The sequence below is a fragment of the Lipomyces tetrasporus genome (assembly GCF_029532465.1).
Source record: "Lipomyces tetrasporus strain NRRL Y-64009 chromosome Unknown POJ06scaffold_13, whole genome shotgun sequence".
In the NCBI taxonomy this organism is placed as follows: domain Eukaryota; kingdom Fungi; phylum Ascomycota; class Lipomycetes; order Lipomycetales; family Lipomycetaceae; genus Lipomyces; species Lipomyces tetrasporus.
Genome location: NW_026611608.1, coordinates 567,348 through 589,981, shown reverse-complemented (window position 1 = coordinate 589,981; position 22,634 = coordinate 567,348). Strand labels below are relative to the sequence as shown.

The window sequence follows — 22,634 nt, the reverse complement described above, 5'->3', positions numbered from 1 at the left end:
TCAACCCTTCTCGCAAGTTCACTTTCCTTGTTCACAGTCTTTTACGTCCACTGCACCAAATATCCCATCAGCCTCTCTCCGCCGCAAAACCGGTTTGTGAGGACCACTGCTTCAACATGGTGTCCCATCTATTGCGAGCTCGATTCGCTTGTGGCGCCAGATCAAAGCCGCTACTCAGTCACGTTCGGTTACCTCGGACGTTCGCCACGCTGGCGAGTTTAGAGAATCAATACGCAGAGGGTACGAAACTGCATGGGTACACCGTTAAACGTACAAAACAGGTTCCGGAGCTGGAGTTACTGGCTGTGCATTTGCAGCACGACAAAACCGGCGGGGAGCATTTGCATGTCGCGAGAGATGATAAGAATAACGTATTCTCGATCGCATTTAAGACCAATCCGCCAGACGCGACAGGCGTTGCTCACATTCTGGAGGTATGCATTCTGAGTAAGGGCGAGTTATGGTATTGGTCGATTTACAAGCGTATAGCATACGACGCTGTGTGGGTCCGAAAAATATCCTGTTCGCGATCCGTTTTTCAAAATGCTGAATAGATCATTGTCTAACTTCATGAACGCGATGACTGGTAGGAAGCCTTTTAAGTTGTATTGGTAGCAGTGGACTGGCTAATCATTAGATAGCGAGCGACTACACGTTCTACCCATTTGCTACGACAAACGTAGTCGATTTTGGGAATCTGCGCGAGGTGTACTTGGACGCAACTCTTCATCCCTTGTTACGCCAACTTGATTTCACGCAGGAAGGATGGCGACTGGAACATACTGATCCCAATGGTATGCTGCATTCGTGAGTTTAAGTGTATCGAAGTTGATAATAATATCCATCCAGATCCCACGTCACCACTTACTTTTAAGGGTGTAGTTTACAATGAAATGAAGGGGCAAATGGTAGGTTCTTGACTACTGTGATCAAGTGCGCATATGCTGAAGTAAAATCTAGTCTGATTCCTCGTATCTGTACTATATTCGCTTCCAAGAGTCAATCTATCCAAGCCTGAATAACAGTGGCGGCGACCCAGCAAAGATAACTGACTTGACGTACAATCAACTACGCGAATTCCACGCCAAAAATTACCATCCCTCTAATTCGAAAGTATTCACTTACGGCAGCTTCCCTCTAGAAGAGCATCTGCAGCACATTGACAATACGTTCTCAAAGTTCGACCTCAAAACCAGGGAGATAGATGTCAAGTATCCTATTGAGTTGAATGAAACAAAGAGAGTTGTCGTGGAGGGCCCCATTGATCCCCTCGCGGATCCGGCTCGACAATACAAAACGTCATTGACATGGTTTATGGGTCCGACAGATGATGTGTACGAAGGACTCTGTCTTCGGGTGGTGACAACATTATTGACAGATGGTCATGCGTCGCCGTTGTACCAGGCTCTTATTGAGTCTGATCTAGGAACAGAGTACTCCCCTAACACAGGTCTGGACACTAGTTCGCCGGTGAATATATTTTCTGTCGGGCTTCAGGGCGTGAAGAAGGAGGATTTGCCGGTTGTGGAGCAAACAATTCGCTCCGCTATCCAGAAGACATATGACGAGGGTCTGGACCTAAATCGGGTCGAGGCTATCCTGCACCAGACTGAGCTCTCGCGGAAGCACAAAGTTGCTAATTTTGGAATGAACTTACTCTATAGTCTTACACCTGGATGGTTCAACAAGGTGGATCCTCTTGATATGTTTGAGTGGAATTCGGTGATCAATCGATTCCGCGAAGATCTGAAGAAGCCGAGGTTTTTAGAGTCCTTCCTAGAGAAGTACTTGCTTGATGACGAGCCTTCGTTTTCGTTCTCCATGGTGCCGTCCGAGAGTTATGGAGAGACCTTACGTTTGGAGGAACAACAAAGGTTGAGTGCTAAAACTGCAAATTTAACCGAGGAAGACAAGCAGGAGGCGTATGACCTCGGCCTAAAGCTTCTTCAAAAGCAGGAAGAGAAGGAGGATCTATCATGTCTTCCTACGCTTCACGTGAAAGATATCCCACTAGTATTTGAAATAGATGAAATTGAACATAGCATGACATCGGCGAATGTTCCAGTTCAATGGCGGGTGACACCGACGAATGGGTTAACATATTTCCGAGCGCTAGCTTCCCTACAGGATCTACCACAACATCTCCACCCTTATCTCCCTTTGTTTGCAGAATCATTAACAAATCTTGGAACGAAGACTCGATCGATGGCGTCTTTGGAAGACGAGATCAAGCTCAAGACTGGTGGTATCAGCGCCAGTGTTCAGGTCAACACCGTCGCCACTGACATGGATACCTGGAAATTGGGTTTGATGCTGACGGGATACAGTTTGGACAAGGATGTGTCTGAACTATTCAGACTCATGGCGGTCCTGCTCCTGGAAACAAACTATGACAATCACGAGAAGCTTCGCACCTTGATTCGAGGGATGACTAGCGGAGCCGCAGATGCGATTGCTGGTAGTGGGCATGCGTACGCTAGGGGTGTTGCAGCTTCTGCCACCACAGCATCTTCCAGACTCAGTGAGTCTCTAGCTGGCATGGAGCAGGTCAAGTTTATGGCGTATTTAGACTCATATGATGACGCGTCATTACCACTGATATCAGCCAAGTTAAAGGAAATTGCCGTCTTTGCGATTTCGAACGGTGCACTGAAGGTCGCCATCACCTGTGGTGCGGACGCAGTCGCAGTCAACGAGCATGCCGTCGCAGAGTTCGTCGATAGCCTGCCCGCTGCAACTACTCCACGTTCAGTTGAACCAGGCACTGCTTCAACTTTAACAGGATTTATGCCGAACGCGCTGCCTCAGAAGACGTTCTACCCCATGCCGTTCCAGGTCAATTACGCCGGCGTTTGTCTTCGTGGAGTACCGTATACGCATAGTGATAGCGCCGCACTTCAGATATTGGCGAACCTTTTAACTCACAAGTACTTGCATGGTGAGATCCGAGAGAAAGGTGGAGCGTATGGCGGCGGTGCCACTTATAGCGGCGCTGGTGGGATATTCAGCTATTACTCCTATCGTGACCCGAACCCATTGAATACCTTGACCACCGTATCCCGTGCCGGTGAATGGGCGGTACAGAACACATGGTCTGCACGAGACTTGGAGGAGGCAAAGTTGAGCGTGTTCCAAGGCATTGACGCGCCGCAGAGTGTAGCTTCGGAAGGCATGATCTACTTTTTACACGGATTTGATGACTACATGCGCCAAGCCAGACGATCACAGTTGTTAGACGTCGGTATCGCTGATATCAAGGACGCTGCCGAAAGGTACCTGGTTGGCAAGGATAGTGAGACGAGTGTTGCGTTGTTGGGCACCAAGCAAGAGTGGATTAGCAACGAGAATAAGTGGCGTATTGCGGATGCCGGCCCATTGAGCCTTGCAGCGGCTGCTGCGATTGCAGAGGCACAACTCGGTGCTGAAGAAGACTCGGAGGTGCCACTAGGATTCAAGGAGGTTGCAGACCATAGCGACGAGGAGTCTTTGGGTAATTGAATGCCGGATTTTATAACTAATCTTCTTTCGCTCCGTGACGTCTGAGTTGAATATTTTTTTATTGTAAATAGGTTTAGGTGGCTTAGAACTTAGAAGAATTGCATTAATTGGCATCAAAATTGACGTAGCTGTCACATGCGGGTTCGAAAATTTTACGTTGTAGTAATTTGTCTGTCGACGCGGTGATAACGTGCGCGGATGAAGCGATCGCGGCGACTGTCGCGTCGCACCGTGATCACCGCAGACGCGTGAGCCCAAATAGGCATTCTGATGGCTCGCCATTAGTGGGACTCATCACCGCAGGCATCGCATCCTCGCTTCCGAGCCCACCACATACACTCTCATCCCCATATCCCTAAATATTCTGGTATCCGGTCCACGAAAATGCCGGGACGGAATTACGTACCGCCAAAACAAGTCCTTTCCCTGTCATCCTCGCCGCAGTCAGGCAGTACCACTCCATCTTTGTCGGCCGGAAGGCGTCGAAGTGCGCGTATAGCGGCCACTGAGTCGTCGCCGTATGTGTCGCGGGCTTACAAGGATGAGAGCGGGAATGTGATTGCGGTTGGAGATAGCGAGGGCAGCAGTTTTGATGAGATCTCTGATTCTAGTGAGTTCCGGTTGAAATGGCAATAAGCAAAAGTGTTAACTCATTCAGGGTATAACTCCAACAAGCCCAATGGCAAGCGGAAAGGTATGCTTGAGCTCCCTAAACCAGAAGTATGATTTGACGATTAATTTTACGGTCATGCAGCCTCGGAAACGATTAAGGCAACGCCGTCAAGGATTGATAAAGGCAAGCAAAAGGCGGTGGAAACGTCTGACGGTGAGGAATTATCGGAGTTATCCGACGCGGAATTTCAAGATCAGGATGAGAGCGATTTTGAAGGTGAATTGATCATACCATAAACCGTTTGATAGTACAATTCTGACTTCTGGATAGGGGGTTTTGTGAAGAGCGATTCCGATGAGTCTGCGTTGTTGGCCAAGGTCAGCGCACCGAAGCGCCGTAGGGTCACACACGCGTCCGTGAGGAAGCAATTGAAGAACCCCGCCAAGAATTCAAAAGAAAAGTCGAATTTAAATAAGGGTAACGGTGACTTGGATTCTGACAGTGAAGTTGTGTTGGCGGAGTCGTCTTCATCTGTTTCAAGGCGGAAGTCGAACTCGTCATCGACCAAAAAAGCTCGATTGTTGACTGTCACCGATCTAGAAGACGACGACGAGGAAGACGACGACTTTGAGGACGAAGAGGACGAAAGTGAATTATCTGAGCTCGAAGACAGTAGTGAGGATGACACTGCAACAGTTACCGCACCGGCTCCACGACCACGAAGACTGCAACGACGGGGCGGTCGCAGCGCATTGTCGTATAACGAGAGCACGAGACGAGCGCTTTATGAGAATCACCCTCATTTGAAGACTGTATTCCAAGAGCTTCATGACACGCCTAAGCGAGAAGTTAAGCAGGCAGCTCAGCCTGAAGAGCTTACGATTACCTTGCTGCCATTTCAAAGGGAAGGTTTGCATTGGCTAGTTGCACAGGAATCGTCAAAGTACAAAGGTGGAATTTTGGCTGACGAGATGGGTATGGGAAAGACTATTCAGACTATCGCTTTACTGCTCTCTGAACCCCGTGGTAAGCCGAACTTGGTCGTGGTTCCGACGGTTGCGATCATGCAGTGGAGGACTGAAATTGAGAGCAACACTGCCGGAAAACTTACAACAAGCATCTACCATGGCGCAACTCGGGTTGAAGATCCGAAGAAGCTAAAGCAGTTTGATGTCATTATTACGTCGTACTCCGTTTTAGAATCTGTCTATCGTAAGGAACACGCCGGCTTCCGTCGCAGCGATGGCGTGTACAAAGCTCGGAGCGCGCTCCACGCGATCAAATACCACCGCGTGATCCTTGATGAAGCGCACAATATTAAGGACCGACAATGCAATACGGCCAAGGCGGCATTTGCACTGAATACTGAGCGACGACTGTGCCTATCCGGCACGCCGTTGCAAAACCGAATCGGAGAGCTGTACTCCCTGATTAGGTTTCTGAGGATCGAGCCGTACTGCAATTATTTCTGCAAGAAGTGTGACTGTTCCTGTGAGTACTGTTCTATCTAAACTCTAGGTCAATGCTAACACTCATAAAGCCTTGGATTGGATGTTTAGTGACAAACGCACATGCGACATGTGTGGTCACAAGCCAATGCAACACGCTAATTGGTTCAACGCGGAGCTTTTAAAACCTATCCAGGCAAGTCAGATATGAGCTTGAGAGTCTGCTCACAATGCTAACGAGACTAGTCTGCACCCAGCCAGGCAGAGCGCGATCAAGCGATGGTGAAGCTCCACAGTATCCTCAAGCACGTTCTTCTTCGCCGGACCAAAGTCGAGCGCGCTGACGACTTGGGCCTACCTCCGCGCATTGTCGACATTCGAAGGGACAGGTTTAATGAAGAGGAAGATGACTTGTACCGGAGCATCTTTTCCGACAGCAAGCGACGATTCAATTCGTACGTCGCGCAGGGGGTTGTTTTGAATAATTATGCGAATATTTTTACGTTAATTACGCGGATGCGGCAGATGGCAGACCATCCTGATCTCGTACTGCGCCGACATGGTTCCGGCGAAGCAGATACTATGCTGGTGTGTAAGCTGTGTGATGACGAAGCGCAGGAAGCCATACGGGCGAAATGCCACCATGTTTTCTGTCGCCTTTGTATTAAAGAATATGTGGAAGGATTTGACACGGAAGACACAAACGAGACGCTGGAATGCCCCGTGTGTCATGTGGCGCTGGTAATAGATCTTACGGCGCCGGCGTTGGAAGTCGACGAGGCGACGTTGAAGAAAGGGAGCATCGTAAACCGGATCAACATGGCGAACTGGCGCAGCTCGACCAAAATAGAAGCGTTGGTAGAGGAACTATACAAGTTGCGAAGCGACAGACAGACGATCAAGTCGATTGTGTTTTCGCAGTTCACGAGTATGCTGGACTTGGTGGAATGGCGACTGCGACGGGCCGGATTCCAGACTGTGAAACTGCAGGGAAATATGACGCCGACCCAACGGGATAATTCAATCCAGTATTTCATGAATACGCCGTCTGTTGAGGTATTTCTCGTATCGCTTAAAGCAGGCGGTGTGGCCCTTAATTTGTGCGAAGCGTCCCAGGTGTTTTTACTGGATCCGTGGTGGAATCCTAGGTATGTCTATAATTTCTATTTGCGCTATCAGCTCGCATGCTAATAGCTAAAGCGTTGAATGGCAATCTGGAGACCGAGTTCATCGAATCGGGCAGCATAGACCGGTTAGAATTACGCGATTGATTATTGAGGACAGTATCGAGTCCCGTATTATCGAGCTGCAGGAGAAGAAGGCGAACATGATTAAAGCAACGATCGAGCAGGATGACAGCGCGATGAACAGATTGACGCCTGCCGATCTTGAGTTTTTGTTTATGAATTAGTGTGATATGATGCGTCAAATTTAGTGACGTAGTTGATTGGATAGATGAGTAACATGGAATGTGCATCACATAATGTAGTCGATCCAGACACTGGTAGTCATGGAAAGATCTGTTGCGTGAGGCTCGATCATTCAGTCGTATCCAAAACATAGATGACGCGAGTAAACCGACCAAGAATGGCTGAACCGCAGGAGTATTCCTGGGTAGAGCCGCTTCCTCGAGTCCGAGAACATCGCGCAAGCTGCTGCAAATGGATAGATCAGCATGCGTGTTTTGTCTAGCGCCAGACGTGAGTAGTGACTTCCAATCGTGGAATGCGGACTGGAAGCGTATCTGATATTGGCGCGTGTAAATAAAACGGACGTTCCCGAGATGAGTGTGATATCGATTGGACCGTCAAAGAACGATATATATAGAACATAAGTTATTCAAAAAGCATTATTAACACGCGCCTAAATAGTAATCAATAGGGCGGAAATAAATCACTATCTATTGACTGAGAACCTGAGATCCTGTGAATATTACTTTCGCGTGGGGCATTCCATTGCTTTTGCATGAGATAGATCGACAATATGAACTAGACGAAAACGTAAAAGATGTCAATTACGTGCAGTCGCCAGGGCTCTGACGAGACTGTTCGTTGTGACTGACTCGTGACATAGTGATCAATCCTTGTGGCGGTGCGAGGAGTCTGCAAGGAATCTGCACTGCCACAACCCAGATCGTCCATAGCACATGCTTCGATCGTCAGCACCGCCACACACACTCTCACTCGGCTCTCGATCAGAAAAATTCGCCCCGTTTTTCTTCGGCCTGCTCTTTCTCATCACTTTGCTATCACTACCGCCACCAGCATCACCGCGACTACTTAATACTTCACACAGCTCTTTTGCACTCGTCTGCTGTCGCCCGTCTGTAGTTCGCTTTCCCGCACCGCGCAGCCTCACGTCGATGACAGAAGTCGAGACCAATGCTGTGTGTCCCCCGTCCTTGATTCCCCTCGGTCTCAAAACCGATCACGCCTGTCCGCCGCCCTCCGCCGTCGCTTCTCTGCCCATGACTGTCGATACGATCCCTCGCATCAAGGTATCTGCCGCCGGCGGCAGCCTGCACGGCCAGGCGTTGATCTCCAGAGCTCTCCGTAACAGAGTCAACCGGGTTGACAACGATTCCTGCTCGCCTGGTGGCGAAGATCCCTTTTTCGTGGCCGACATAGGCGAGGTCTACCGCCAGCACGTTCGCTGGAAGCTCAATCTTCCACGTGTCGAGCCTTTCTATGGTATGCACAATTCTGCGCTTGGATGATAGAACTACGCTGACAGGCGGCGCAACAGCCGTCAAATGCAATCCAGACCTGACGGTTCTCAAGCTGCTCGCGCGCCTTGGAACTGGCTTTGACTGCGCGTCTAAGAAGGAGATTGACCTCATTACGTCTCTCGGCGTACCTCCTTCGCGTATCATCTACGCCCACCCTTGCAAGGCTGCCTCCTTCATCCGCTACGCGGCACAGCGAGACGTCCGCAAGATGACGTTCGACAATGCCGAGGAGCTTTACAAGATCAAACGCTATTTCCCTGACGCGGAGCTCTTTCTCCGTATTGTCACTGACGATTCTGAGTCCCTTTGCCAGTTCAGCATGAAATATGGCGCGTCGCTCAAAATTACCGGTGATCTCCTCCAGCTTGCAAAGGACCTCGAGCTGAACGTCGTCGGCGTCAGTTTCCACGTCGGCTCTGGCGCTGTTGGTGCCAAGCCTTTTGTTCAGGCCGTACACAGCGCTCGGTTCGTTTTCGACCAGGCTAAGGACCTCGGTATGAATCTGACGACCCTTGATATTGGTGGTGGTTTCGGAGTGGACAACTTCGAGTGTATCGCTGAGGTCCTTGGCCCTGCGATCGACAAATGCTTCCCGCCATCAGTCCGTGTGATTGCTGAACCTGGTCGCTACTACGTGGCGTCCGCATTCACTCTTGCGTGTCACGTCATTGCCCGCCGAGAGCTTCCTCACCATGGAGGCTACATGCTTTACCTTAACGATGGTGTGTATGGCAACATGAACTGCATCCTGTTCGATCACCAACAACCCACCGTGCGCGTCTTGACCCACGGCAATCGATACATGTATGGCCTGCCTGACAATTGCGGCGGTCCAGTCACGGCTTCGGTCTGGGGTCCGACCTGCGATGGCATTGACTGCATCACTCAAGAGTGTCAGCTTCCCTACGCGCTCGACGTCGGTGACTGGGTCTACTTTGACACCTTTGGCGCGTACACGTTGAGTGCAGCGACCGGATTCAACGGTTTTAACGATAACTGTGAAGTCCTTTATGTTTTCTCCGAGAACGGCTCCCGCAAGTAGTTGTCGGAGCAAATCGAGATCGATACAAGATTATTTTATCGTTAAACATACTTTGGTCATCAATTTGAATATATGGGAAGGAAAATTTTGAGCAAAAAGTTGGATAGAGTCGATATGTCTCGGAGGGGGACGAACTATTTTATTCTTTTAGAAGCTTACTTTTTTGACCTTGGATTCTTCAAAGGTGTGCTGTGACAAAAGATCTATTTGGTGTACGTTATGGGTCTTCATATATAAGGCATGTTTACTCTTGTTTTAATAACGCAAAGGCAAAAGCAAATGCAATGACTATGACTATCTGATTGTGCCTTCTTTTGATGAGGAATAGCTGGGCTTACCTTATTTTGTTTCCTGATTTGGTTGACATAAAGGTTTAATTTTTATTCGGTGTGTAGTGGTATCTAAAAGTGGGGCTTTCCCGATGTGGATTCAAAAGCGAGGGTGTTTTTATCTTTTGGCAAATATAGACGGACAGCATGTCTGTCCTACGTTTAATATGGTATGCACTTGTGAACCACAAACTCATCAGGGTGGATCCCGATTAGCACACGTAAGATTCTTACATCATTTGGCCATTCAACAGTCATCTATACCGTGCGCCGGAAAAGCAACAATTTAGTTCCTTTACGAACGTCGTAGAATTTATGCTACAATAAATTAACAAACAAAACCCAATTTCCTTAGCTTTTATTCGTAATCCCAACAGTGATTTTTGTTCTTTATGTTGATTATATGCCTTAACGTCCCATATTTATTACATTAGCACCCGTTTACTTCTTCTTGGAAACCTCGGTGACGGTGAGTCCTATATAAACACGCATTAGCAAAATCTTCCGACTCACAACAGCATCGACCTGAATGCGCTACCGAACGCGCCATTCCAAATATTCTCTAGGATGCTAAATAAGGACGAAAAATATCCAAAAAAAAAAACCATACCAGGAGGCAAAGACTGAGTAAGCTTCTGGGCCTTCTCGGCGTCGTTGAGGACGAGCGTGTACAAGTATCGCGAGCTGCGGAGCTTGAACTTGATCAACTTGCTGCCATTCTTCTTGATACGAGCAGTCTTGGCGTCTTTTCTTCTATATTTTCCAACTTCGTGTCAGTTTTCGCTTGTTTGTCTTGTCGGGTTTTTAAGAATCGCGACTGGAGTTTGGGGAACGAACCTGGCCAGCTCAAGGAAGAGCTTGATGTCCTTAACTTCTTTCTATATATCATCTATTAGCAAGGACACCAGGATTTATCAATCCGCTTGTAAACCCAAAACATACCGGCATCGTGAATTATGTAGAGACGCAAACGGATACTGTCGTGACAAGTAATTCGAAATCCAAGTCATTGTTCCTCGTCCCCCGAGGAGTAGATCAAATCTTCGCTATGCCAAAACGCAGTCACGACACAGTAAGATTCTAGCCCTAATTGCGACAAATCGCGTAGGGTTATATACTTATGGCACACCGATTGAGCCGCACGAAATGCGGTCGTGCAAGGTGCAAGCACGTGGTGATCGTAAACCAATTTGAATTTAGGATAGGACGGGCTAAATCGTTGTAGTCGCTTTTCAGTGGAATACCTGGTAAGAGATTCGCGGCATTGCGGCATTCAATCTTGAAATTCAAGCCTGCACCTTGTGGTACATGCCGGATGTGGTTATCAGTGACATCTTACCATAATATATTAAAACGATAAATGCAAATATCCAAATGCGCCAGTTGAATGAAATCGCGGATCTTAACAAACTTAACATGATAACTTAATCCCAACTTTTTAACAAACAAAGCCATCACCAAATATTCCGCTTTTCTACGTCTATTTTATACAAGCAAAATCACATGTATGCAGCGACCACAGTTGAATGGGCCCCTACTATCTTAACCGGCTGATTATGAATATGTTAACATGACCGGACTTAGAACAATCCCTCAATCTCTCCGTCCTCGGACACCTCGACGTCCATGAATCCGCTGTGCGTTGGGAGACCCGGGATGGTCATAATCTCCGCCGCAAGAGCATATAAGTATCCCGCACCAACGGACGCGCGCACGTCACGGATCGGCACCGTGAAGCCTGTGGGCACGCCCTTAAGCGCAGGGTCATGCGACAACGAGTACTGCGTCTTCGCGACACAGATGGGTAGTTTGCCGAATCCCTGGCGCGTGTACGTCTCGACTTTCTCACGTGCGAGGTCACTCAACTCGACGCCGGCCGCACCATACATCTCCCGCGCGATTATATTGAGCTTCTCCTCCACCGTCTTGTCGACGTCGTACAAGAGCTTAAACTCCTTGTCCTCGACCTTGTTCGCGGCCTTGATAACGCCCTCGGCGAGCTTGACAGCTCCTTTGCCGCCCTCGGCCCAGTGGTTAGATAGAATAGCGTCGTCCGCGCCGGCCTTTAGCGCCTCCTCGCGGATGACAGCGATCTCTGCCGCGGTGTCGGTCTCGAACTGGTTGATCGCGACAACAACAGGCAAACCGTACTGCTTTGCGTTGGAAATGTGCTTCGCGAGATTAGCGCAGCCCTTGCGCAGAAGCTCAACGTCTTCCTTGCGATACACCTCCGGGAGCGCGACGCCGGGCGTGACATCAGGACCGCCGCCGTGCAGCTTCAACGCACGAACGGTAGCGACGATGACAACAACGTCAGGAACGAGGCCGCTTGAGCGGCATTTGATGTTGAAAAATCGCTCACCACCCATAGTGAAATCGAAACCGGCCTCGGTGACAACGTATCCTGACTTTTCGGCCTCGTCTTCGCCAGGTTCGGTGCCAGCTAGCTTGAGTGCCATCTTGTCGGCTAAGACGGAGTTCGCGCCAATAGAGATATTGGCGAACGGGCCGGCGTGCACAAACACGGGCGTGCCTTCGAGGGTTTGCATGAGGTTAGGCTTGATCGCATCCTTCATGAGCGCGGTTAGCGCGCCGCCACAGCCGATGTCGTCGCAAGTGATGGGGTCGCCGGCCTTGGACGATGCCACCACCATGCGTCCCAGACGCTCGCGCATGTCGGAAAGTGAGTTCGAGAGTGCAAGGACGGCCATGCACTCGCTCGCGACAGTGATGTCAAATCCAGTCACACGGCTGTGACCCTTCTCGGCCGCGCCTTGGCCGATCGTAATCGTGCGGAGGTGACGGTCGTTGCAATCGACCACACGACGCCAGGTGATTGTTTCTGGGTCGATATCGAGACGGGCGAACTTGCTGGCCTCCGCTGGAGTGAGCTCATTAGGATTAGTCTTGTCGATTCCGAGCTTCTTCAGCCGACGGAGCATAACGGGCGAGAATTGGCGGACCCCCCGCTTGGACGGCACGAGACGTTTGTACAACGGTCCATCTTTCTGAGAACTTTCGTGAAACATGCGTGTGTCGATGGCCGCAGCAAGAAGGTTGGTTGCTGCGCTAATGGCGTGAATGTCACCAGTCAAGTGCATGTTGAACTCGTCCATAGGGATGACCTGCGAGTAGCCACCGCCTGCCGCACCACCTTTAATACCGAAAGTAGGACCCATACTTGGCTGACGCACATTGGCGAACGCGATCTTCCCTAAGTGTGCACCGAGCGCCTGGACAACACCAACGGTGGTGGTTGACTTGCCTTCTCCGAGAGGAGTAGGTGTGATGCCGGTCACGAGGACGTACTTTCCGTTCTTGCGGTGAGAAAGGCGGTCGAGAAGGTGCAGCTGGACTTTAGCCTTGTGGGGCCCATAGAGCTCGAGCTCAGAATCAGTGATGCCGATTTCGTGGGCCATGTCACGGATGTGCTTTGGCTTTTGGGCACGCGAAATTTCGAAATCGCTCGGGACTTTCTCGAGGACGTTGAGAGGGAGAGGAGTGATATGTCGCTTGGCTTGGGCGGTGTAGTAGCGCTTCGCAGCATCGACCACGTTCTGGAGGAGCATGGCGACGGTCATCGGGCCAACACCGCCAGGAACAGGGGTGATCTTGGACGCGACTTTGGCCGCGGACTCGAAGTCGACGTCGCCAACGAGGCGCTGTCCTGACTTCTTGGTCGCGTCTGGAATGTAGTTTGTGCCGACATCAATAACGACGACGCCAGGCTTGAGCCAGTCGCCCTTGACGAATTCGGCTTTCCCTATTGCGGAGACAACGACGTCGGCTTCCTTAAGATATTCCTCGAGACCTTTGGTTCTAGAGTGGCATACGGTGACAGTAGCGTCGGCGTTGCGAAGGAGGTAGGAAACTGGAGAGCCAACGATGTCGCTGCGCCCTAGCACGACGACATTCTTGCCGGAAAGCTCAACGCCAGCACTGTCCAGTAAAACCATAACACCCTTTGGCGTGCAGGGAACAAAGAGAGGTGATCCTCCTCGTTTAGCAAGCTCGCCAACATTGAGGGGGCCGAAGCCATCGACGTCCTTCTCCGGAGCGACCGCATTGGTGACCTTAATCTCCGAGATGTGGTCGGGCACAGGAAGCTGGACCAGGACACCATGGACGGAGGGGTCATCGTTGAGAGCACTAATCTCAGAGAGGAGCTATGAGTGACCGTTAGTGTGATCCCACTAGTTGCCGCAAGTGTATTTCATACCTCGACCTCGGTAATGCTATCAGGGAAATTCTTCAGGGTGCAGATAATATTGGCCTGATTAAGGAATGTCAGCAATGCACAAACCTCAGCTATTGAAAAAATAATGCTACCCACTTCTTGAGCGGCCTTCAACTTCATACGAACATACGTGCTAGAGTCGGGTCTATTGCCAACCTGAACGATTGTGAGAGATGGCTTGAAGAGGGGGTTGATAGTCTGCGTCTGGCTGATCTCTTCGTTCAGCGCCTGGCGAATAGATCTAGAGAGAACAATATTAGCCACTGCACGGTATTTATTCACTCTCAGAATGTAGTCCGACAATTATGCGGCCATATCAAGGGATTTGAGTTGCAGACAATAAGGGTGACTTCGCATCAACGCTTTGCCCGTACATATCGAAAAGGGACGTACTTTGCAATCGCGGTGCCATCAATTACTTCGGCAACCATTGTAGAAGCAGACTCTGCGAGTGCAACGGCAGAGGAGGCAGAATTGGAGAGAACTGCGGAGGATGAGCAGCAACGCAACGATGGAGTGTAGTGCTGGAAGAAGACGACGATATCGTTGCGCGGGTGGAGAACAAGCGAGCGCGCGGAAAATTTTGGCAGCTTGAGTGAGTCGCGCTTGCTCGCCGCAAAAGACGCACAGCCACGAGCAGCCGCGAGTGGCTTGCGCTGAGGCGACGAGATGCGTGGCGGTGCGACTTTGAGCGGATCCCACACAATGTTTTGCCTGGCCGCACTCGGCGACAGTGAAAGCTGGCGGACTGACATGGTGAGTCCGTTGTCGTATGTATACTTGCCCGTCGTGAAATAATAGTAATAATATCGTGGGTTGATGGGCCGTGGTGGCCGATACTGGCTGAGTGGAGACGATGTACTCTCAGGAATCAATCAATCGTAATTCACTGATCTCAGCGCAATGAACAGCTTCCGTATCAAACAAGTATGATATAGATAATCAACGGCTACAGGGAGCTTCTATGTTCTATCCCAGCCGCGCTGTGGCGACTATGCGATGAAGTAAGGATACCAGGTCTGCTAATATTGACGTGAATGATCCGGTCCCTCCGGTAGTCGCAAACGCGCAGATCACCTATAGCCAATGGTTGTTCGGTCGAACAAGGCACTCTCCGTCGGCTGAATCCAGCGGATCTGGAGGCCGCAGGCTGGTGTGTCGATCCGCTCCAAAGCAATCGAAATTGTGGCCAGAAAATGTTTGCGCAATTGGCACAGTTAAACGATGTCTTTACATTTCCAGGGGGGTTGGTACTGCCGCGTGATTCTGCGGGTGACACTCCATGCAACGCACGTTAGCAGCAAAATTTTGCTCCACGCCATCACGAAGAACTACAGTAGCTAATCTTGACGCCAACCGTTTCCGCCTTAACTTCTCTCAGTTTAACTTGTGTATATAGGAGGCCAGAATGCGCCCTATTCTACTGTATGTGGCTTAGTCGTTTCGCGCTTGCATGACGATCGACGGACTAACAATTAGTGCAGAAAGGGACACGAGCGTCCGCTGACGCAGGTGAGTAGTATATACGTCGAAGTAATCGATTCAAGACGCGGTGTTAATTCTTCAAAAGCTTAAATATAACAAAGACGGAGATCTTTTGTTTTCAACTGCCAGAGATAAAATGTATGTTGGCGCGCGTGATTAGGTGGCGTTACGAACTAACGAACCATAAGTGTGAATGTATATTATTCGCACAATGGTGAGCGTCTAGGAACATACGTCGGCCATCAAGGAGCTCTATGGAGCGTGGATGTCGATCCTGTATGTCAGATTCTCATTGCGTGGTTAGCAGGATACTGACTAATGCGAATCAAGACCTCGACAATCGCGGCCACTGGTGCTGCAGATAACACCATCAAGCTGTGGGAAGTCCGTACTGGCCGCTGCATACACACGTGGAATTTCCCTACAGCCGTCAAAGTCGTCCAGTTCAATGAGGACGGCAACATGTTGCTAGCGATCACGGAACAGCGGATGGGCTACCAGGGCACTGTGTATGTTTTCCCAGTGACGATCGATGTCGACGCCCCGCAGTCTGAAGAACCAATCATCAAATTCTCCTCCCCAGAAAACAAATTCACCAAGGCTGGATGGTCGTACCTGAATAAGTGGATCATCACCGGCCATCTCGATGGCTGCGTATCCAAGTACGACGCCAAGACTGGTGAACTACTACTCAAGGTGTCGGTACACGAGAAGGAAGTTACCGATTTACAATTCGCGCCGGACATGACGTATTTCATCACAACATCCAAGGACAAGACCGCCCGGATTCTCGACACCAAAAACCTCAAGGTCATGAAGACTTTTGTCGCAGACGCGCCGCTGAACACGGGCGCCATCACGCCACGGAAAGACTTTGTTATTCTTGGTGGAGGGCAGGACGCCAAAGACGTGACCACAACCGGCAGCCGACAAGGAAAATTTGAAGCGCGGTTCTACCACAAAATCTTCGAGGACGAAATCGGTAGGTTAAAGGGCCACTTTGGGCCCCTGAACCACATCGCCGTCCACCCCGCCGGCTCGGGTTTCGCATCCGGCGGCGAGGACGGATATGTTAGAGTGCACCATTTCGACAAGTCGTATTTCGACTTTTTGTATGATGTCGAGCGCATGCGTCCGGAGTAGACGGTGTGATGTAAAAATATGTTCATGTTGTATTTGGGATTGGTTTTACGTTGTGCGTTTTAGCGGTCAAAGAGGCATAATAGATCATCATGCATACGATATGATTATGATGTAATATCCGGATTTTATTCCCATAATCTATAGTACAATTGCTTCATATAAGCACAAAGCAAACAAATTCCTGTAATAACCAAAAGTTCCAGATGCAAATCCGCGAAATAACATTATACGATCAAAACTTATGATTTCCGTTCGATTAAATTTGGTTTGGCCCTTATGGCTGTCATCATTGCAGGGGCAACAACGACGGTGGATCGATAGGCCGACGTCGCGACAGACTCACGCAATCCGACCGAATCCCGTATGCTTTGGTCTTCTTGGCTGTCGTATGTCGCCGCTGAATATATTGACATTCCGCGTGTCGGATCAGCTGCTATGTCCGATATCGAGGTTCCCGTCGGCGAATGAACCGAGCCTTCATCGTAATACGGCTGGTGCAATTGCACATGCTGCTGCTGCGGCGCCCCGTAAACTGACATTGTCGACGGCGATGGCGGTATGGACGCCTGCTGACCGACGTGTTCGAGTGGCATCTCAGGTATTGGTGGGACATAGGACGGTGAGTTGGGATTAGACCGGTTGATGACGCCAGGGATGTACGCGATTGGAATGACATTGGAAGCCCGGGTGATTGCAGACGACGCAAGCGAGGCAACCGTGTGCGTAGACTGTCGCGCTTCAGCCATATTATCGTTGCGATAATGCCCGCTTGCGACGGAGCGTGGCCTCGTGTCATCAGGCCCATGCGACGCTTTCTCGTCGCCGTCAAGGGAGTCGTCCGTGGTTGTGCCGCCGGCGGCACCAAGTAGCCGTGCCCGCCGCCTTCGGAAGAAGAAAAACAGTAGAGCGACAATCGCACAAACGAATACGAAACCGCCGACAGTACCGCCGACGATGGCCCCTATGGGAGTGGACGTACTGCCGGAATTGCCTGACTCTGTCGACGATGGAGAGGTCGTGGGGGACCCAGAGGAGTATTTCTTAACACAGGATGTCGTCGGACAGGACGAGCATGTCTGGAGCGTAAGCTGACACTGCTCGTCCGCGGCACAGTTCGGACAGCTGGGGAGGGAAGACGGGCAGGTTATGCAGTTTGCCCTAGCGATTAACGACGACCCCCATCGACTCAGGTCACTAGGATCGCGAAAGGCGTGGGCGATTGCGGACATGTCGGCCAGAGCGCAGGACGAGGTCTCAGCTGTTGGACTTCGTGATTATAGAATCGCACTGTGGAGGAGTCGTGGTGTCCTAAGGAGCCTGGTCATCAATTTCGCAAGCGCAGCAGCAGAGGAACGGTTCCTGTCTCAGCCCTAACCCCGGCGTTGTGGTTCCTGATGCTTTTGTGACGGTTATGGCACGACTGCCGTGATGTTAACAGACTTTCAGTTGCCACGCTAGCCCACGCGAACCACGCGCGTAATGTTTCCACGCCCCTTCGAGAATCACGGCGAATTTAAAGCAAGCGGGCGAACGAGGTGCAAGTGTGTGATACGACTACGGTCTAGTGCTTGCTTTACCAAATACATTCTCATACCATGTAGTCAGCAAATGCATTGTTCTTGCAGCTCTGTATCAAAAAACGAACGGTCATAATTCCTAAGTATACTCGATGGCAATTCCGTGGAAACGTTGATTGGGGAAAGCGTAGAGATCCGTTATCAAGTTATTATTGTCCCTGATTGCCTCAGGAGTCATCGTGTCATAATCTGCTAATCAAAGCTAACGAAGAAAGTAACTCTGCTCTCAGCAACCATGCCCAGTAAAGGACAATTGATGGATATGATATCCTGTTACAGTTCTGATAATTGTAAAATTGTATTCGGCTGAGGGAATACCACCTCATCGTTGTCCTTATTCATCGGTCGCAACGGCCGGGTCGAGCCCGGCTTACTGTTCCCGACCAGTCGCAGCTGTTGGGACGCCTTGTGGACCGATAGGTCGATCACATGAATAGCCTACGCTCTACTCACAATCGGATAGGCTTCGCCGATTCTACCTGCAAGTACTTCCAGGCTCTGTTGTAGAACCAACGGCAGCTCGTAGACAAATGTCAACATACTACACTCAGAGTACGCGCGATCTTGGTGGTGCACACGAGGAAAGTCTTCCCCGTGTATTCAGCTCGCCCGTCTCGCAGCGCGGTGCACATCCATGGACCAAATTTCTCGTTATTGGCGCCAGACGTGTCGATATGGCTACATGCCTGGCGGAGATATGTAAAGTACTTGATTCTGCACTCCATTATGGCCTGCTTATGACTGGACCCCGGACGGCTGTTCCGCGTAGCTTATTGTATCCAGGACGCTATCCAGCAAGAAAGTCACTCTGCTCGCAGCAACCGGGCTGAGTAAATAACAGTTGATAGATCATAGATCTCCTGTTCCATTCTGAAGCGTCTCCTTCTTTGTTTTATTATGCGTTCTGAAAAATACACAGATGATTATGCTCGCTGCTCAAATCGTCAAACGCCCTCAATTGTTTCGTTGAAGCCAGTTGTAAGAAACGAACGACTAACATGATATCTCCAATTCTCCATTCTGAATGCAGGAGGAACGCCCATACTGTCATTGGGGCTGTGAAGTGCACATTTACTGTTGATTGTTTGGTCCCAATTGCAGAAGTGAAATTTGAAGTTTTGAGTGCTCGCCGTGCAAAGCTTAGCATCTATGACCTGTTAAACCTAAATTTACACTTGAATCATCAGCAGCCCACTCGACAATTCTGTTGCCAAGGTTATGCGCTGATACATGACATGCATGCGAACGATATAGTTGGATAATAATGATTTGGGAATTTATCCGCTTAAATACGACTGCAGCTCCTAGAGATCAGGTTTACGGAACAGATCAATGCCAACTCACCGCAAGCTCACTAACAATCCTTCCTTGATCTCGACAGCCACTCCAGGTCACGCACGTCTCGGCTATTACTATGTTCGCGCTAGATCGTCACGCGTCTTTTTTTCAACACTCCCTCCGTCTGCTGCCTTATCACTACACACAGACAGACACGACTAGACTCGCGCTCATATTCTTCTGCGTCTCTGCTCTGGATCTACTCGGTTACCTCCCAGTCGCGAACCAAGAATGCTCCCCGAAGTCAAAAGTTACCAAAAACGAAGTGGAGCACTGGAAGGAATGGGTCTATTCTACATGTCTGCTACCCACCTGCGACGCATTCAGATGTTCTCCAGCAACGGCAGTACCGCACGGGGCCTCAATGTCATCCACTATGGACAATGACAACGTGGGTTACGACGTTGGACACACCGCGGGAACCTACTTCGCATTGAGTATACTCATTATCCTACGCGACGATTTGTCACGACTGGATCGAGTCCGCATGATGCGCTGGCTCCGTAAATGCCAACGCCCCGACGGCAGTTTCGCTGCCGGCGTGATACAGTCAATTGGCAACGAATCTTCCGACAACCTCGAAGGATACTTTGGCGAGCGGGACTTGCGTTTTGGATACTGTGCCGCTGCCGCGCGATGGTTTATCGGTGGGGACATTCTTGTGCGCAGAAACGTTGTGCAGGACATTGACATTGACAGCGTGGCAGCATATATCTCTTCCTGTGTCTCTTACGACGGCGGCATAGCCATGGGCCGGTACGCGGAGGGACATGCAGGACTGACGTATTGTGGCGTTGGGACGCTACGTTTGTTAGGGCAAGCCAGCACAAAAGTATTGACTGATGAGGCCGTTGATGGGCTGGTCCGATGGTCGTTAATGCATCAAGTGTACGCCGAATTAGATGCCGAGTCAAGCTCAGACGGCGCGAGCGATTCTGAAGTAACTAGCGAGAGCTCGTCAGACATATCTGTACAAGATGGGACGGCGGACATACCGGCAGGGTTCAACGGCCGCATCAATAAACCGGCCGACACATGCTACTCCTTCTGGTCCGGCGGAACTCTCGAAATGCTACCCTTACCAGGAACATTATCATCATCAAACACGGGGTCACTAGGGTTATCCGATATTCGGTCCAATATCATATTTCTGCTCACACAGACACAAAACCCAATGATTGGCGGCTTTTCCAAAGTCGCAGGCACCCCTCCGGATCTCATGCACGCCTACCTCGGCATCGCGGCCCTCGCCCTGAGTGCGGACGTCGTCCGAGAACAAGGCGGTCCGGAAAAGTTCGCCAAGAATGATCTGGAACGAGAAATTATTGCATCTATATTGCCGCTCAAGTCCATTGACGGGGCGTTATGTTTGTCTACGTCTGCAAAGCAGTATGCTGAAGGGTTACGAGCAAAGTGGGAGAAGGAGTGATTCTACTGCAATAAAAATTGCATATTTTGGTTCATCGCGGATGTGTATATAACGAAGTTTAGCTGTATGCTAAAATGTGAAATTTTTACAACTGCTAAAACCACACAGACAAACTCATTATTACAATATCTGTCTCACTGATTTACAACAATCCTTGTCTACCTTGTCATGTACGTCGTTACACTAGATCCAACCTTTAAGGGTTCTCGGCGACGAACTTGACACCCTTGGCGATGTTCTTCTTCAAGTCAACCTTGGCGGCCTCGATGAGCTTCTCCTCGTAGTCATTGAGCTTGCCCAACGAGTGGATCACCTCAGCACCAGACGGGCCAAGGGTGACCTGCGATGAGAAGAAGTCGATGCCTTCGTCCTTGAAGAGCGGCGAGTCGACGAAGGTGGGCTCGGTGACGGGGGCACCGGACATCGAGGATAAGAGCGAATTTGCGAAGCGAGCGGCGGCCTGGGCCATGGAGAGAGTAGCCGAGCCAGCACCGTCCTTGGCCTGGACGACCTCATCACCACCGAACTGGATACGATGGACGAGCGCGTCACGGGTCTCACCCTCGATGGCGGGGTGGTTAGACTGCGAAAGGAGTGGGACGATAGTCACGCCCGAGTGGCCGCCGACGACCGTCACGGGCTCCTCATTGGGGTCAGTGCCCTTGACCTCGGAGATGAAGCGCGACGCACGGAGAACGTCAAGAGTAGTGACACCAAAGAGGCGCTTAGAATCGTACACACCCTTGGACTTGTAAACCTCAGCAACGATGGGCACGGTAGAATTGACGGGGTTGGCAATGACGAGGACGAACGCCTTTGGAGCATACTCAGCAGCGGCCTTGGCGAGATCTCGGACAATGGAAGCGTTGGTGTTGAAGAGATCGTCACGGGTCATGCCGGGCTTACGAGGGACACCAGCAGGGATCAAGATAACCTCGGATCCGGTGAGGGCCTTCTCAAGACCACCGTTGTCGGGAGCGTAGCCGGCGACGGTCGAGTTAGTGGGGACGTGAGAAACGTCAGCGGCAACACCGGGAGCTCCACGGAGATCGTAGAGAGCGAGGTCAGTGACCTTGTTGTTGAGCTTCAAGAGAAGCGAGAGGGGCTGCCCGATACCACCTGTGCATTGTCAGTCTTCGTACGGCTTACCAAATAATTACTCCGACAAACGGTAGCAGTCTTTCCAATTGCACGCGCGTTTGCCTCGTACACATTCTTATCCGCGAATGCATGCAGATCAAGCCCAAACTTACCAGCAGCACCTAGAACAGCGACCTTGTAGGCCTAAGAAAAATGGTTTATTAGCACATGTTAATCACAATGGCCATTCCAAATGACAGCTGAAAGGTCACAGCCCACAACAAAAGACTATAAAAAAGATACAGAATTTTGACTATTCTTCATCACAGTATCATCGACATTCCTCTGACAGCGTCACCTGAGTTCCTTCATGCTATTCATACTACTCGGATCTCGACAGACTCAAATGAACTCACATTAGCAGACGAGGAGGAGAACGCACGGCGCTGGACCTGAGCGAAAACGTTACGAGCAAGGAAGACCATTGTGAACAATTGTGGGCGAAGCAAAAGAAATACAGGATGAATCTATTCTATGAGCGAGTCTGGAAAACAAGGAGAAAACGGTCGAGGCGGAGAAGCAGCCAGCACTAAAGGAACGGACATTTGGGAGGCCGACACCGCCACGTTTGCACCGCCGTCAATTGCCGGTTCTCCAATGAGAGTTGAGATTTCCAGCCACATTGCA

The 22,634-nt window shown here is 50.3% G+C and overlaps 9 protein-coding genes across 9 annotated transcripts; 5 read left to right on the top strand and 4 right to left on the bottom strand.

Annotated features, from left to right (window-relative positions):
• The first annotated feature begins 2 nt into the window (after positions 1–2).
• Positions 3–3,640, top strand: POJ06DRAFT_278932 (peptidase M16C associated-domain-containing protein). Its single transcript, XM_056189775.1, has 5 exons — positions 3–434; positions 490–586; positions 642–794; positions 850–908; positions 961–3,640. Exons 1-5 carry the CDS (start codon positions 117–119, stop codon positions 3,496–3,498), a joined length of 3,165 nt encoding a protein of 1,054 aa, XP_056040255.1. The 5' UTR covers positions 3–116; the 3' UTR covers positions 3,499–3,640.
• A 155-nt stretch (positions 3,641–3,795) lies between these two features.
• On the top strand, positions 3,796–7,215 carry POJ06DRAFT_44601 (SNF2 family N-terminal domain-containing protein). The gene is made up of 7 exons (XM_056191044.1): positions 3,796–4,108; positions 4,157–4,192; positions 4,253–4,387; positions 4,442–5,602; positions 5,652–5,755; positions 5,806–6,707; positions 6,760–7,215. The coding sequence occupies exons 1-7, from the start codon at positions 3,883–3,885 to the stop codon at positions 6,968–6,970; spliced, it is 2,775 nt and encodes a 924-aa protein (XP_056040254.1). The 5' UTR covers positions 3,796–3,882; the 3' UTR covers positions 6,971–7,215.
• A 706-nt stretch (positions 7,216–7,921) lies between these two features.
• Positions 7,922–9,329, top strand: POJ06DRAFT_271825 (pyridoxal-dependent decarboxylase; the record flags this gene model as incomplete). The annotated part of the gene is made up of 2 exons (XM_056189529.1): positions 7,922–8,249; positions 8,305–9,329. 2 exons carry the CDS (start codon positions 7,922–7,924, stop codon positions 9,327–9,329), a joined length of 1,353 nt encoding a protein of 450 aa, XP_056040253.1.
• Positions 9,330–10,099: 770 nt separating this feature from the next.
• POJ06DRAFT_271824 (60S ribosomal protein L38) lies at positions 10,100–10,606 on the bottom strand (the record flags this gene model as incomplete). The annotated part of the gene is made up of 4 exons (XM_056189528.1): positions 10,100–10,134; positions 10,269–10,411; positions 10,496–10,536; positions 10,601–10,606. The coding sequence occupies 4 exons, from the start codon at positions 10,604–10,606 to the stop codon at positions 10,100–10,102; spliced, it is 225 nt and encodes a 74-aa protein (XP_056040252.1).
• Positions 10,607–10,979: 373 nt separating this feature from the next.
• On the bottom strand, positions 10,980–15,082 carry POJ06DRAFT_263448 (formate--tetrahydrofolate ligase-domain-containing protein). Its single transcript, XM_056188877.1, has 4 exons — positions 14,289–15,082; positions 13,992–14,136; positions 13,878–13,931; positions 10,980–13,824 (listed from the first exon to the last, which is right to left on the bottom strand). The coding sequence occupies exons 1-4, from the start codon at positions 14,648–14,650 to the stop codon at positions 11,239–11,241; spliced, it is 3,147 nt and encodes a 1,048-aa protein (XP_056040251.1). The 5' UTR covers positions 14,651–15,082; the 3' UTR covers positions 10,980–11,238.
• A 137-nt stretch (positions 15,083–15,219) lies between these two features.
• POJ06DRAFT_263447 (WD40-repeat-containing domain protein) lies at positions 15,220–16,700 on the top strand. Its single transcript, XM_056188876.1, has 5 exons — positions 15,220–15,320; positions 15,380–15,407; positions 15,466–15,518; positions 15,569–15,656; positions 15,711–16,700. The coding sequence occupies exons 1-5, from the start codon at positions 15,304–15,306 to the stop codon at positions 16,521–16,523; spliced, it is 999 nt and encodes a 332-aa protein (XP_056040250.1). The 5' UTR covers positions 15,220–15,303; the 3' UTR covers positions 16,524–16,700.
• Positions 16,643–18,078, bottom strand: POJ06DRAFT_44524 (uncharacterized protein). Its single transcript, XM_056191043.1, has one exon. The coding sequence runs from the start codon at positions 17,750–17,752 to the stop codon at positions 16,763–16,765; it is 990 nt and encodes a 329-aa protein (XP_056040249.1). The 5' UTR covers positions 17,753–18,078; the 3' UTR covers positions 16,643–16,762.
• Positions 18,079–19,256: 1,178 nt separating this feature from the next.
• On the top strand, positions 19,257–20,925 carry POJ06DRAFT_263439 (terpenoid cyclases/protein prenyltransferase alpha-alpha toroid). The gene has a single exon (XM_056188875.1). The coding sequence runs from the start codon at positions 19,515–19,517 to the stop codon at positions 20,865–20,867; it is 1,353 nt and encodes a 450-aa protein (XP_056040248.1). The 5' UTR covers positions 19,257–19,514; the 3' UTR covers positions 20,868–20,925.
• Positions 20,926–22,520, bottom strand: POJ06DRAFT_263435 (lactate/malate dehydrogenase). The gene is made up of 3 exons (XM_056188874.1): positions 22,364–22,520; positions 22,121–22,151; positions 20,926–21,986 (listed from the first exon to the last, which is right to left on the bottom strand). Exons 1-3 carry the CDS (start codon positions 22,430–22,432, stop codon positions 21,064–21,066), a joined length of 1,023 nt encoding a protein of 340 aa, XP_056040247.1. The 5' UTR covers positions 22,433–22,520; the 3' UTR covers positions 20,926–21,063.
• Between the last annotated feature and the right edge of the window lie 114 nt (positions 22,521–22,634).

Coding starts and splice junctions, on each gene's coding strand:
- POJ06DRAFT_278932 (XM_056189775.1), top strand. CDS start 117: ATGGTGTCCCATCTATTGCGAGCTCGATTCGCTTGTGGCGCCAGATCA. Junction 435..489: donor GCGTTGCTCACATTCTGGAG/GTATGCATTCTG, acceptor ACAAGCGTATAG/CATACGACGCTGTGTGGGTC. Junction 795..849: donor GGAACATACTGATCCCAATG/GTATGCTGCATT, acceptor ATATCCATCCAG/ATCCCACGTCACCACTTACT.
- POJ06DRAFT_44601 (XM_056191044.1), top strand. CDS start 3,883: ATGCCGGGACGGAATTACGTACCGCCAAAACAAGTCCTTTCCCTGTCA. Junction 4,109..4,156: donor TGATGAGATCTCTGATTCTA/GTGAGTTCCGGT, acceptor TAACTCATTCAG/GGTATAACTCCAACAAGCCC. Junction 4,193..4,252: donor GCCCAATGGCAAGCGGAAAG/GTATGCTTGAGC, acceptor ACGGTCATGCAG/CCTCGGAAACGATTAAGGCA.
- POJ06DRAFT_263448 (XM_056188877.1), bottom strand. CDS start 14,650: ATGTCAGTCCGCCAGCTTTCACTGTCGCCGAGTGCGGCCAGGCAAAAC. Junction 14,137..14,288: donor GATGGCACCGCGATTGCAAA/GTACGTCCCTTT, acceptor TGTTCTCTCTAG/ATCTATTCGCCAGGCGCTGA. Junction 13,932..13,991: donor AGTTGAAGGCCGCTCAAGAA/GTGGGTAGCATT, acceptor TTCCTTAATCAG/GCCAATATTATCTGCACCCT.
- POJ06DRAFT_263447 (XM_056188876.1), top strand. Junction 15,408..15,465: donor ACGAGCGTCCGCTGACGCAG/GTGAGTAGTATA, acceptor ATTCTTCAAAAG/CTTAAATATAACAAAGACGG. Junction 15,519..15,568: donor TCAACTGCCAGAGATAAAAT/GTATGTTGGCGC, acceptor ACGAACCATAAG/TGTGAATGTATATTATTCGC.
- POJ06DRAFT_44524 (XM_056191043.1), bottom strand. CDS start 17,752: ATGTCCGCAATCGCCCACGCCTTTCGCGATCCTAGTGACCTGAGTCGA.
- POJ06DRAFT_263439 (XM_056188875.1), top strand. CDS start 19,515: ATGTTCGCGCTAGATCGTCACGCGTCTTTTTTTCAACACTCCCTCCGT.
- POJ06DRAFT_263435 (XM_056188874.1), bottom strand. CDS start 22,432: ATGGTCTTCCTTGCTCGTAACGTTTTCGCTCAGGTCCAGCGCCGTGCG. Junction 22,152..22,363: donor TCTCCTCCTCGTCTGCTAAT/GTGAGTTCATTT, acceptor CATTTTTCTTAG/GCCTACAAGGTCGCTGTTCT. Junction 21,987..22,120: donor CGCTGTTCTAGGTGCTGCTG/GTAAGTTTGGGC, acceptor GACAATGCACAG/GTGGTATCGGGCAGCCCCTC.